Raw genomic sequence first — 13,642 nt, 5'->3', positions numbered from 1 at the left:
AAGGTTTCAATGAACATGATATAGATATTCCTGTAGATGCCTTCTATAATACTCGTACTTATAAATGTTTACTTGAAGAAGATAAATATCTCCCAAATCTGCCCAGTGATAATAATGAAATGCTGTATGTACATAATTACACATTGGATACACCTATAACAGAGGTAGAAGTGAAAAAAAAATGTATCAATAAGTTGAATATAATGTGACAGCTGGAATTGACTATCAAAAAATGAATACATCAGGAGTACTTGTGATCTATTGCGTCCCTTGTATATAATAATATTTAACAAAATCTTAGATTCAGGCATATTACCTGATGAAGGGTTGATTGGTAGTATAGTATAGTATCTGTCTATAAGAATAAAGGAGATAAAACTGATGTCAGCAATTATAGGGGTATTACTTTGCTAAGTTGTATGGGAAAAAAATATTTACCTTTGTATTAATTGGCAGACTTATTGTATATTGCAATGAATGTAACTTAATAAATGAATTTCAGGCAGGTTTTAGGAAAGTCTACTCAACCATAGCTCATGTATTTGTGTTGAAATGTATTGATTTGGTTGTTTGGAAGAAAAATAAATTGTTCTGTTTGACTGTTGATTACAGAAAAGCTTTTGACATGGTTTGGAGAGAGAGAGACTGTGGTATAAACTTATCAAGTCTAATATTACTGGTAAATTTTATATTTGAATTAAAAATATGTAAATGATGTATTAGATTTATACGTTCTTGAAAGTTTCTTCCATATTTTCCTTTTTTCTCCATCTGTCACCACAACCTTCTTCCCCATTTCAATCCCTCTTCCCTGGTGGATTGCCCAACAGCATATTTATGAGAAGATAAACGATGCATATTTGCCTCTTCGTGACTTTCGTGAAAAGCGCTCCTGCACTCAAGGGAGCGTACCGCCCACGACGTCCATGGCACCGATAACTTTTGCGACAGCGACATCAAGAACCGCCCGTGAGCACTTCACCAGGAAGATTTACGAAGCGACTTTCAGCAAGATGTAAATCAGGGAAAGTTAGATGGCATCGCTCCTCATTATGGCGACGATGGGCGAGGGACGCTACATCCATTATAGAGACAAGTAGGCGACATTACCTCCAGGCGGTGGTGACTGGTCCGAGAGAGAGAGAGAGAGAGAGAGAGAGAGAGAGAGAGAGAGAGAGAGAGAGAGAGAGAGAGAGAGAGAGAGAGAGAGAGAGAGAGAGAGAGAGAGAGAGAGAGAGAGAGAGAGAGAGAGAGAGAGAGAGTTAAAATCATATTCATTTGTATAGTCATGGGAAAATTAATATCGAATAATGTTCTGCACTTACTCTCCACTGTGCTTATTTTTTTTCACTTCTTAATTTTCATTCCTTTGATTTCCCGAATTTATATCAGTTTCTGGTTTGGCAAAGTGATTTTCAGCGGACCAAGTGACTTAAGACTGAATCATCAAAAAAGAAAAAGAAAAAAATCTTCCTCCTACACACACACACACACACACACACACTTGCGCATCCACCATCGTCTCCGCCACCACAATTGCATCCAACCAACCCAACTTCTCGATCTGAATGTGTGACTGAAAGGGTGAATACTATATCATCTTCCAGTTCCTCATTTTCCGTCTTCATGCTCTCGTTCCTTACTCACTTTCCTTCCTTTCTCGTGCCTTCAATAAACGTCCTTTTCATCCTTTCCGTCCTCCTCGTTTTCTTCTCTTTTGTCTTCGCCTTTCTCTCTCTCTCTCTCTCTCTCTCTCTCTCTCTCTCTCTCTCTCTCTCTCTCTCTCTATCATCCCTCCTTCATTCACGAAAAATATTTGTGTCCAAACGTAATCGTTAAAGCACGAATCCATCTTCTCTCTCCAGTTAACAGCAATCGTCATTCGGCCTTGCACCCTCATTTTAAATTCTGACCTATACTAGGTTAACCCTACAACCTACAACAAGTAAAAGGGAGGTTTCTTTCTGTGCATTGCAGGTACAGTGATGGCTTCTTAAAAGAAACGCAACTATGATGAGAACTACCTGGATTTTTTATTTACAAACATCACTGATAAAGGTGTAGTGAAGCATTAGTTTGTGATTTGTCAGTAAATTCTCACTGCTGAATCACTAAGGCCCAGTAAGCTTAGATTACATCTGGAAACCAAGCATCCTGAACATGTTGGTAAAGATCGTTTTTTCTTTATTCGACAAGAACTAAACATGAAGATGCCAGTGGTTCTGCCATAGTGGAGGCGTCATTTCTTGTATACCTTGAGATAACAAAGAAAACGAAACCTCACACAATTGGGAGAGTTAATTTCGCCATGTGCCAAAACAATCGTGAAGCTTGTTTTGGCTGAGAAAAGTGCTGAGAAGCTGAATGCTATTTTACTCTCAAATAGTACGGTGCAGCCCCGAACCTCCCAAATGTCTGACATCAAAGAGCGAGTGATAAAAGAAATAAAAGGTGCTGGAATATTCAGTATTCAACTCGATGAGTCTACTGATGTCCAGTCTTGCTCACAACTCCTAGCTTTTGTAACGTATGTTCAGGATGTAGAGCTTAATGAAGAATGCTTGTTTGTGAATCCCTCGAGCTACCTACAAAAGGTGATGCAGAAAATAAAAAAATTCTTTAAAGCTAAAGGTCTTAATCGGGACAATCTCTGTAGAACAAGCACGGATGGATCTCCAGCCATGTTGGGTTCTCAAGTCAGGTTTTGTTAAAAGTGTAAAAAAAAAAAAAAAAAAAATATATATATATATATATATATATATATATATATATATATATATATATATATATATATATATATATATATATAATTAACCAAACAAAGAAAACAATTGATAGAGATATAGAGATAATTAAAAGGAAATCCTGAGAACCAACAGATGTTTTCCGATTATTTTCAGCGGCAGGAAAGTGATGGTATATAAAACATAAGGTGGAGGCTGGTCCCACGTTCCTAGTTTCTAGCAAGATGAGGAAGTTTCTCATACTGTCCTGTCTGATCGCTGCTGCTCAGTAAGTCAAGATTTTTTTTTTCTTTGCTAATATGAATTGTATTATTTTTAATTACTCAGATCTCAACACTTGTTGTTTTATTTTATTTTTATTTTCTGGAAAGCAAAATCATGCAATTCATTGGCATATATTCGCACATACCGTCACAAGTGATCTCGTCTTTTTTTAAACAACATGATTCTCATTACTTCTTAACTCTCTCTCTCTCTCTCTCTCTCTCTCTCTCTCTCTCTCTCTCTCTCTCTCTCTCTCTCTCTCATTTCGTTTTCTTTATTATACTGCCCAAGGAAAATCTGTCATATAGTGCATTAGTACCCTGAGTAAGACATACATAATCAAAATGATATCTGGTGTTGGCAAAATATTACTTATAAAATATGTGAAATGAAATGTCAAACGGCACTATCCAAGAAATTTCACGCTATTTTCGCGTTTTGGGTGCGTTTCATTTCTTGGGTGTCGCTATTTATTTTTATAGTCTGTTTAAAAAAAAGTCTTCATGTAGTAAAATGTAACGAAGTATATTATCGGTGTTTGTTTTTATGAAAAAAGGAAAACTGCACCACTAGTTGCTAGCCACCGAACAAGCCGGGTAGATTTGGCTAAATTAATAGAAAATGCAATAAATGTGTTCAAGCCAACAGCAGATCAAATACAAACGCAGTTTACCAGAATTTACCAGATAAAGAGAGTACTTGTTAACTCTTCCATTAGAGATATGCACAGCAGAGGTTAGAGAAAGAAAAAGTCTTTTGCAACGGGGCCAGAGGAGAAGGAAAGACAGGCAATTAGAGAGATCAGAAGAGTAGTTGGCATGAAAATAGCGGTATAAGACAGCATAACGCTATTTTATACGGCTTATGATTCCATCTTATCTAATTAAATAGGTAAATGCGAAGAATATTATATACATGGGCTACTGTACAGACTTAACAATTGGGGGTGAGAAAAACTGGGGAAGACGACTCAGAATGCTTAACCTTAACAAAAATTATTTTAGGTAGGGAAGATATGCGAAATTTACAGTTAAGATTATAAGTAAACGAGAGACCAAGAATATTCACTGTAGAAGGGGGGAAGTCTTGAGTGTCACTGAAGAAAAAACTAAGTTTTTTCTGCCCCCCCAAAAAATGATTTACAGAGATCAGAAATCAGGCGTTTTGTGGCGTCCCTGCGTGATCTTTTAACTTCTTCAATGGTTGGTAGTCACTGAAAGGCGTGGAGAAGTATAGTGTGGTATCATCAGCGTAGTAGTGGATAAGAGAAGTTTGGTTTAGAATATCATTAACGATTAATAGGAAGAAGTTTTGTGTAATATTCTATAAATTACGTTAATATGCTTAACAAGATCAGTTTCCTTAAACCTGTATTGTTCACAGCGCGGCAGGGATGTGTGAATGTGGCGCCTTTGTGTCACTGCCGGACAGCGAGCTGGAGGTGATGGCTTTCCCAAGCCATGAGATGGAACACTGCAATGATGTCATATGGTGCCTTGATTACTGCAAATTCGAGGTAACTAGAATTTCAGGACACTTTAAAGCAGTGGTTCTCAAACTTATATAAAACCCATCTCCCCGAACCCACAATAATCTGACATTGAACAATACTCAATATGCAATGGTAAACTGAAAAGAATATCATTAGTTCTAACTACCCCTGGAAATCTTGTGAAGCCTTGGGGATGCGCGAACCCCAGGTTGTAAATTCCTGCTTTGAAAGAAAGAAATTGGAACTTTAACATGCTTAGTATTTGTCAAAAGTATAATCACCAAGGAAATATGACACTAGATAACTTTAACCCGTATTTTACTTGATAAATATTTCATATGTTCTTAGAATATCGATGAAATGTACATATTTATTATTATTGCATTTCTATTTAACAGTTTGACCATTATTCTTTTATAAAAATAGAAATTTTATTGTAAATTGTTAATGCCAATTAGGGATAAAAATTTTGTCCACAGTGGGAAGTACTGACCCTTGACGGAGACTTGTGCCTCCATACAGCTAATAGTACAGTGGCCCAGGTTATGTGTGACAACCTCTCAGACAAGAATATAAGCAACCTCGAACCTCGCTTGGTAAGTTTGCTTTCCAAAATATTTTCTGGGGCAGCATACTCAGTGGGGACGGAATATTGAGCACAAGTGCAAGTCAATAATATAATACAATATACGGCATTTCATGGATTTAAAGTATGTTGTATCTTGTATCTCTAAGAAGAAATTTTGACTTAGCCACAGATAAATACTTTGAAAAAACAACAACAACAACAATTGCTTCCTTTATTATACAACAATAATAATATATATATATATATATATATATATATATATATATATATATATATATATATATATATATATATATATATATATATATATATAGATAGATAGATAGATAGATAGATAGATAGATAGATAGATAGATAGATAGATAGATAGATAGATAGATAGATAGATAGATATTTATCTATTTGATTTTTATTTATTTATTTTTTTTTTCCATTCATATAGCATGCGATAAATGTTTATCAATACTGCTTGACGGTAATGCTCTTCCAGGTTCACCTTTTCGCTCGTATGTGTAATGGCCCATGGGGCTTTGACAGCCAGACCAGCAAGCAGAAGTTGGAATGCAAAAATGGCAAGGCAATAGTACGCTGTGAGTGACGTGAAGTGCCAACTTTAGACTCAGTAACTGAATTATCTACGTACACTTAAAACAAAGCACTCCCAAAGTGCTAAAAACTTTATATATATATATATATATATATATATATATATATATATATATATATATATATATATATATATAATAGTCAGGAATAAAGTACTCATCCACAGTCCGTGTATCCCTTCACCACCCTTCCACAAGCTGTCATTATGTTCTTACATTATCATTATTAATATTATCATTATTATTATTATTTTAATTATTATTATTATTATTATTATTATTATTATTATTATTATTATTATTAGTGTTATTATTATTATCATAAATTTATATTAATAATAATAACAATAACAACAACAACAACAACAACAACAACAACAACAACAATAATAATAACAATAATGATAATAGTAATAATAATAAAAATAATAAGGAAGGAATAGTATTACTACTAATAAAAGCAATGAATACAAGAAGAAACAAAACCATAACGGAAAGGGAAATATTATTACTTTTATTGGTGATATTATTATATCATTTTTGCCATTATCTGACAATAGCTAAAACAAAAGCAACACCAACAACAACAAAAGCATCAACGAATTTTTTTCTACTATAAAAATAATAACATTTTAACTAATGTATATGAATATGTACGTATGAACGTACATGAAATATTCCACATCATTTTGTAATCGATCAGTCATTTATATAAGTAACAAAATATCCTCAGTGTTTACTTAAGAGTGCTAACATTTCTAGAGCATCTTTGATGATGCCGAAGAGAATAAAACTCAGTCAGCAGATCCAATTTTTCTGATGGATTTTTTACTTTCAGTTAACGTTACTACTTCAATGCAAGACTGACTTACTCGTGACATTCCTTGACATTCAGTACATTACTAATTGTTCTGAGGCATTCCTTCTCTTACAGACACCTCCAATCATTATACCAGCTAAAAACTGCATAGTCTTCTTTTAATACCCCCTTTTTTTTCTTGCAATTTTGTCGACAGCCTGTATAACATATTTAAAGTTTGAGCAATTCTGGAGCATCATCGCAAACGTAAAACCGCAACAAAGAGGAATCTTCTACCACCACTTCAGAAACACAATGAACATCCGCAAAACGTCCTTGCGAACATGCTTTCAATACGCAAACAATGAGTGTTCCTCACAGTCCCTCAACACTTGCTAAACTTATGTGAGGGGAGAACAGAGCCGACCTAAAAGAAAAATGGGTGAGCAAATACCGGCAACTGCCACTACCAAGAGGAATAGTAGTCAAACAAGAGTCTGCAACCGATATCCCGACCAGCTGCCTTCCCCGTGAAGGGGCAGAGAGAGAGAGAGAGAGAGAGAGAGAGAGAGAGAGAGAGAGAGAGAGAGAGAGAGAGAGAGAGAGAGAGAGAGAGAGAGAGAGAGAGAGAGAGAGAGAGAGAGAGAGAGAGAGAGAGAGAGAGAGAGAGAGAGAGAGAGAAACTTGTGTGTCACCAGTCACCAATATATATATATATATATATATATATATATATATATATATATATATATATATATATATATATATATATATATATATATATATATATATATATATATATTCTATTATTTTTCAAGGCCACAGAGATGGTTAGGAGGGTTTCCAAGATTGCTACTACGTTAGATAATGTAGGAATCATGTAAACCTGTCACTTGAGCCGTAAAAATGCTCATAAAAATCTGTTCAAGTTTAACCAGAGCCTTTTGAAAGTAGTCAGGATGCAGCGCAGAGGTGTTTTAGAAAAAGATCCTATGCCTGACGCGGTCTTCCCATGACACAAATATCAGCTTCTTTATCATTGGAAGCTCCATGGTGCCCCACCTCTGTTGTCTAGGACTCGTACGCTGTGAGTGGGTCACCAGCATTACGAGCAATTACTGTTCTTGCCAGTAATGACAGCGTGTCCTCTCTGCCCTTTGTTCGCGGCCAATATTCAGGGGAACGCGGTCTTTTCTAAGCGGCAATGTCTTTCCCTTGATGCCAAATTATTATTTGCTTCACTAAAAAAAAAAAATAATCTTTATTCTTTCAACTGCGCACTTTAATCTACACACCTGGACTTTCATTTTTCAAGCCACACACAAGTTCTATAAGATGACTCTCGGACACGCGCTGCTCGCATTAAAGGAACCACGGTTTGATATGAAGCGAACAGATCCTTTCTTTTGTCACAGAGCGTGTCTCTTTCCTCACCCCCCAGGGACCTTAGTGAGTGCGAATCACTGAAGAGTTCTAGATACGTGCATGAGTACATCTAATTATTAGCCTTGGCAGAAAATTTATCGAAGAAGAAAATAAATATCAAAGGTTTTACTTCCCGAAAACTTAAGAGGTTAGAGTATGCTTAAGCTAGGAGCAGTTGTACTTCAGGAGACACAAATGAAGCCTGTTGAATCTTGAGTGAGTAAAGAAATACGATGGAGAAAATGTTATCATTTTACGAATGAAATTCTTTCGTTCTAACTAAATGAAAGAAAAGTATAACAGCAATTGTTGTTATTATCAAAATAATAATGATGATAATAAAAAAAAAAAAAATAATAATAATAATAATAATAATAATAATAATAGTAATGTAATAATAACAACTAATAATAATAACTAAATAATAATAATAATAATAATAATAATAATAACAAAAATAATAATAATAATAATAATAATAATATTATTATTATTATTATTATCATTAATCGTTATGATCACTTATCATTGTTCCCTAATTAGGATTAGCATGAACGTTAGTTAAAGTATATAGTACTAGGTTTGGCATGCTAGGGCCTTTGTTTCGCCATATGTTAATGTCTTAAAGTAGGTATTCACATAACTACATGTATACATGATCGCATTCAGTACAATAAGCTTCCTCTATTTATTCTTTCAGCGCCAGAACTTAGGGTATAAATAGTGCCAGTCGCACAGAATACTAATAGTGTATGTGCAAAAATCATCGGCTTGATCCACAGCAATGAATATTCGTACATGTTTACTAAGATTTATAAGACTATGTACCTGTTAAACAACTGGTTATATGGTTGATTTATTCAAGGAACCTCGATACTGGCAAACTTTTTCCTTCTTGGTAGTTATTTCTTGTCTAAGAACATACCGTATTTCACACAAAAGATATCCTGCGTAATAAAATCCATAAAATTCCATAACGACTTCCCCTTTTCTGTTCCCTCCACGACAAATACCTGATACGCCTCGGGACGAAGTGAATGCATTGTGGTTTAGATGATTTTATATGGAAAAGATGCAAAACTGTAGACTGCGAGTAGAATTTGAGAAGACCTTGAAGACCTTAATTTTTTTTTCACCAGACAAACACAAATTATAGTCCTTGTAAATCTTGTCTATAAGAAGTTTCTTGTGAAATCACACATGATATATCTTTTGGAAACACTTAATAAAAGAAGAAAAAAAAAAGTTTACAGAACTGAGTCCATGACTGAAACCAGAGCTACATTACCAACTCCTTTCTGATTAAACGAGCTGATAGAAAAAAAAAAAAAATATTCACCTTAACTTGAGAAAATGATAAAAACTTCGTGTAGTGGTTCATAAAAACTCACCAAGCTACTACTACCTATATGCATGCTAAACGTCTCCAGAGCCCGCCACCGCCCCCGTATCTCTCTCTCTCTCTCTCTCTCTCTCTCTCTCTCTCTCTCTCTCTCTCTCTCTCTCTCACACACACACACACACACACACACACACACATACATACATACATACATACATACATACATACATACATACATACATACATACATACATACATACATACATACATACATACATACATACATACATACATACATATATATATATATATATATATATATATATATATATATATATATATATATATATATTAACACGGAAGAACGTGTGTATGAAGGGATATGAAAGAAAAAACACACCAGAAAGGGATTCACTAACGCTTTCCTTTACACAACAGAGGAAGTCAAATGTCTCAATAGTAACATATGGACAATTCCGAAAGACAATGCCATGCTCTAGGAAAACATGAAATCAAAAATAAATTGAAGGAAAAAAATATGCGATATAGAATACATACCAGGAGTGAATACTAAGCTATCTGTGCTTGTACTGATTACATTTATTTAAGGAATACTCGTAATTTTTTTTTTTTTCATGGAAGAATAATTAAATGATTACAATAAAATGGAAAGGAAAAAGAGTACCCTGCTTCATTTATAACAATGAGCAAACATGAACAACAGAACGAGGCTTCAGTATCTGCTGTGTTTCATGATTTCACCACTGCAGTCTGCAGGGCTCACCAGTAAGGACAAGTTATGGTGATATTAAAGGCGACAGGAGGGATTCAACTGTTTAGATAGATGTATTGTCCAAATTCTTATGTCGATCAGAAGAAACCGTTATTACTGGGAAGGCGTTGGCCTGACTGTGGAGGAATATTGTAGCTTGGGATTAGGACAGATTGCGCAGATGTGTTCTTGTACACGAGTGGGACGAGAGCAGGCCTGGGTGGCCTGTTTTACCAGTGTTGTCTGTGTTTACCAAACATGTCTCGGAGTGTTTGCAAACAATTATTCTCGCCAGGCCTTCCACGTCAATTTGCAGCTTGTCTGGCGTGTAACAACTCCGTCCTAATTTTTGCATTTGTTTCTCAGACAAACACATCAAGAAAAAAAAAATTTCAGAGCGTTTATGGGACGCTTAGTGAGACTACTGGGGAAGTACTTTACTTCCGACATCACCCTCAGGCAAGCAGAGACATTGGGCAAGGGAATTACTTAAACTGAAGAATGCAAGAAAAAAAAAAGTTAAAAAAGTAGGCAACAATTTGAAGTGTGTGTGTGTGTGTGTGTGTGTGTGTGTGTGTGTGTTTGATCTGCTGCAGTCTCTGACAAGACAGCCAGACGTTACCCTACGGAACCAGCTCAGAGCTCATTATTTCCGATCTTGGGATAGGTCTGAGACCAGGCACACACCACACACCGGGACAACAAGGTCACAACTCCTCGATTTACATCCCGTACCTACTCACTGCTAGGTGAACAGGGGCTACACGTGAAAGGAGACACACCCAAATATCTCCACCCGGCCGTGTGTGTGAACCCCGGTCATCTGTGTGTGTGTGTGTGTGTGTGTGTGTGTGTGTGTGTGTGTGTGTGTGTGTGTGTGTGTGTGTGTGTGTGTGTGTGTGTGTGTGTGTGTGTGTGTGTGTAGTCCACAACGACACTGTCATGCATGTGTACCCGTACTTTAGGACAATATGAAGGATATTAGTCTTTTGTTAATCAGTGGATATTTTTGTTCAGTGCGCCTTTCTGTTTAAACGCTTTTGTTGCCCGTGGTCTATTTTCCCCTCTTCATATTATATGATGGTGAATAATAATTAGCATACTTTAGCTTTGGGGACATTTTCGATATCGTTAAAACTGTAAATATTATAACTATAAACAATGTAAACATAATTAATTATATAAGCATTTTAATTGAAAAGTTAATTAATAAATCATAATGGATATATCAGGCCAGCAAGCCCACAAATGGTTGACCTAGACAAAACACCGCACACCCATACACACATCATGTACTTTCTTTGCTCTGCCGGCAGCTAATGGAAAGGGATAGTTTCAAGGCCACCTTACTACACCTCTAATCATAAAACAACAAAATTCACACTTTGTGATTTACAGTAATAACAATTTCAGGGTAGTTTGAAAACTCGTAACAGCTCATATATCTTAATGATCTAGGCATCCAGTGTAAAAATAAAATATCTATCAAGACAGTATGTTTTGTTAGTGTCTTTACGGATGGTTCCTTTGCTCCGCTTCGCTCTCCGTCACTGAGAAATTATTTAATGTTAAGAAAATACAATTCCGGAGCGACTCCCTTCCACACACTGGCATTACCTCTCGTAACTCCCTCCGGTAGGAAGTAATACTTCGGATTCTTTTCTCATATCTGACAGGAATATTCCTCGTGAACTAGGACTTCTCTTGTCTCAGCTTTAGTGTTTAAGACGTGCGAAGTTAAGGCAAAGTTTGGTCTCAGTTACTTTCGTTCACAGTGGTGAGATTTGGTAAATGAGTCATCGTTTTTAAGTCATGTAATAATATAATAAAGTAACAAGGCATATAATTCTTAATTAATTTGCCTATATACAATGAGAGTACCTTGCAGCTGGAATAAAAGACCGTATTCTTTTCTTTGAAAAATCTGATTGGTTCATCTATTATCACTTCCAATAATATCATGTTAAAATTATTTAATTTATTCAATTGCGAGTGAATATAATTTCAATTTAGCTATCATTACGTAATAGCTGCATTCTATATTACAAACATTTCTTTTGTTTTATCCAGTTACAATGAAGCTCCTAGGCTCGTTTGTGAGTCAGATTCTCCTTTGTTCTATTGGTGCAGGACAAAGAACTCCCACAACGACGCTTAAGGACACATGAAGGTAGGGAGATTAAGCCTTACCGAGCGCGGCAGGATGGCGTCCTGGTGGGTTTACTGGTAGTGTTATAGATTACCAAGGTCGCATTTCCTTGGCCTATCTTCTTTATTAGTTTCCTAGGGGATAGTATGACATATGCCGTATTGACATCAGATAAACTTTCCATCGTGTACATTATCCTTCATAGAACTCCACAACACTTAATTAAATGGTGTCAACTTTCGCTAAACAAGTTTTTAAAAACATTTCTAAGGTTTCTAATGTTCCGTATGATATTCGTATACCGAAGATTATCAAGTCTACGTTCGAAAGTCCATATGAAGAACAATTGGACATGTCAACATGATGCAGTTAAATATGAATTATAAGCCATTCTCTTATAACGAGAAATCATAGAAAAAAGAATGGAGGAAACACAAGAACTATACTTTGAAGAAGGCTTACAGGTGATGAAGATACATTACTACAGGATATATATATATATATATATATATATATATATATATATATATATATATATATATATATATATAGATAGATAGATAGATAGATAGATAGATAGATAGATAGATAGATAGAGAGAGAGAGAGAGAGAGAGAGAGAGAGAGAGAGAGAGAGAGAGAGAGAGAGAGAGAGAGAGAGAGAGAGAGAGAGAGAGAGAGAGAGAGAGAGAGAGAGAGAGAATTATGGAATACTAGCGATACTTTGATCTTTTGTGCTCCTCGCAATCTGAGGGCTCGTGCGTGCCACGGTCTGGTGGCGGCAAGGGCTTCATGCCACTGCCTCTAGGATGAACGTATTCAGCAAAAAATTTCAAAAAGAATATTCGTAAAATATGCACATAATTTCAACCACACTTGAAAGCTCCTCGACATTTGCTTCTTCTATCTTTTTACCTCATATACATACTTATAATACATATACTACTTGAATGATATCGGTACATTTAAGAAAATTAATTCAAATCCAATGTCTAATAATTATAATTTCAAAGCCCACAACTTTTCAGTATCCATTAAAAGTTGGTCTAGAACAAAATATGAATGATATAATTATTTCCATCACCACGTCATAGTTTTCGTCACATTTTGTATTGTCCCCGCTGCCGCTACTACTACTACTACTACTACTTCCTTCTTTCCTTTTCACCCGCTTCTTTCATCCCTCTTCACGAGTACTGACGCCAGTGAAGGTTTTGGTGTGACATCCACTCTCCCTTTTTCCATCTCTTTCCCTTCGTCCCCTCCCACAGCCCACGGACGCCAGATCTCGTTTTCCTTTCTACTGCTCCTGTATAGAAATGCAAATTGGGCAGATTCTCTTGTACTCCAATAGCTTTTTGTCCCGCGAAAGTCATCCTCTCGCACGTCCTACCAACGTCCGGATTTCTTTACTAGTTTATATATTTTGACATCATATTCCTCCTTTACTGACTTTCTTGGG

At 35.8% G+C, this 13,642-nt stretch overlaps 1 protein-coding gene across 1 annotated transcript; it reads left to right on the top strand.

Moving 5' to 3' along the window:
* The first annotated feature begins 2,944 nt into the window (after positions 1–2,944).
* Positions 2,945–5,780, top strand: LOC123504393. The gene is made up of 4 exons (XM_045254852.1): positions 2,945–3,012; positions 4,392–4,524; positions 4,980–5,096; positions 5,580–5,780. The coding sequence occupies exons 1-4, from the start codon at positions 2,969–2,971 to the stop codon at positions 5,685–5,687; spliced, it is 402 nt and encodes a 133-aa protein (XP_045110787.1). The 5' UTR covers positions 2,945–2,968; the 3' UTR covers positions 5,688–5,780.
* Positions 5,781–13,642: the final 7,862 nt, after the last annotated feature.

This window comes from Portunus trituberculatus, chromosome 16 (assembly GCF_017591435.1).
Source record: "Portunus trituberculatus isolate SZX2019 chromosome 16, ASM1759143v1, whole genome shotgun sequence".
Lineage (NCBI taxonomy): Eukaryota > Metazoa > Arthropoda > Malacostraca > Decapoda > Portunidae > Portunus > Portunus trituberculatus.
Note: the sequence above shows the minus strand (reverse complement) of the source record. Positions and strands in the feature narration are given on the sequence as shown.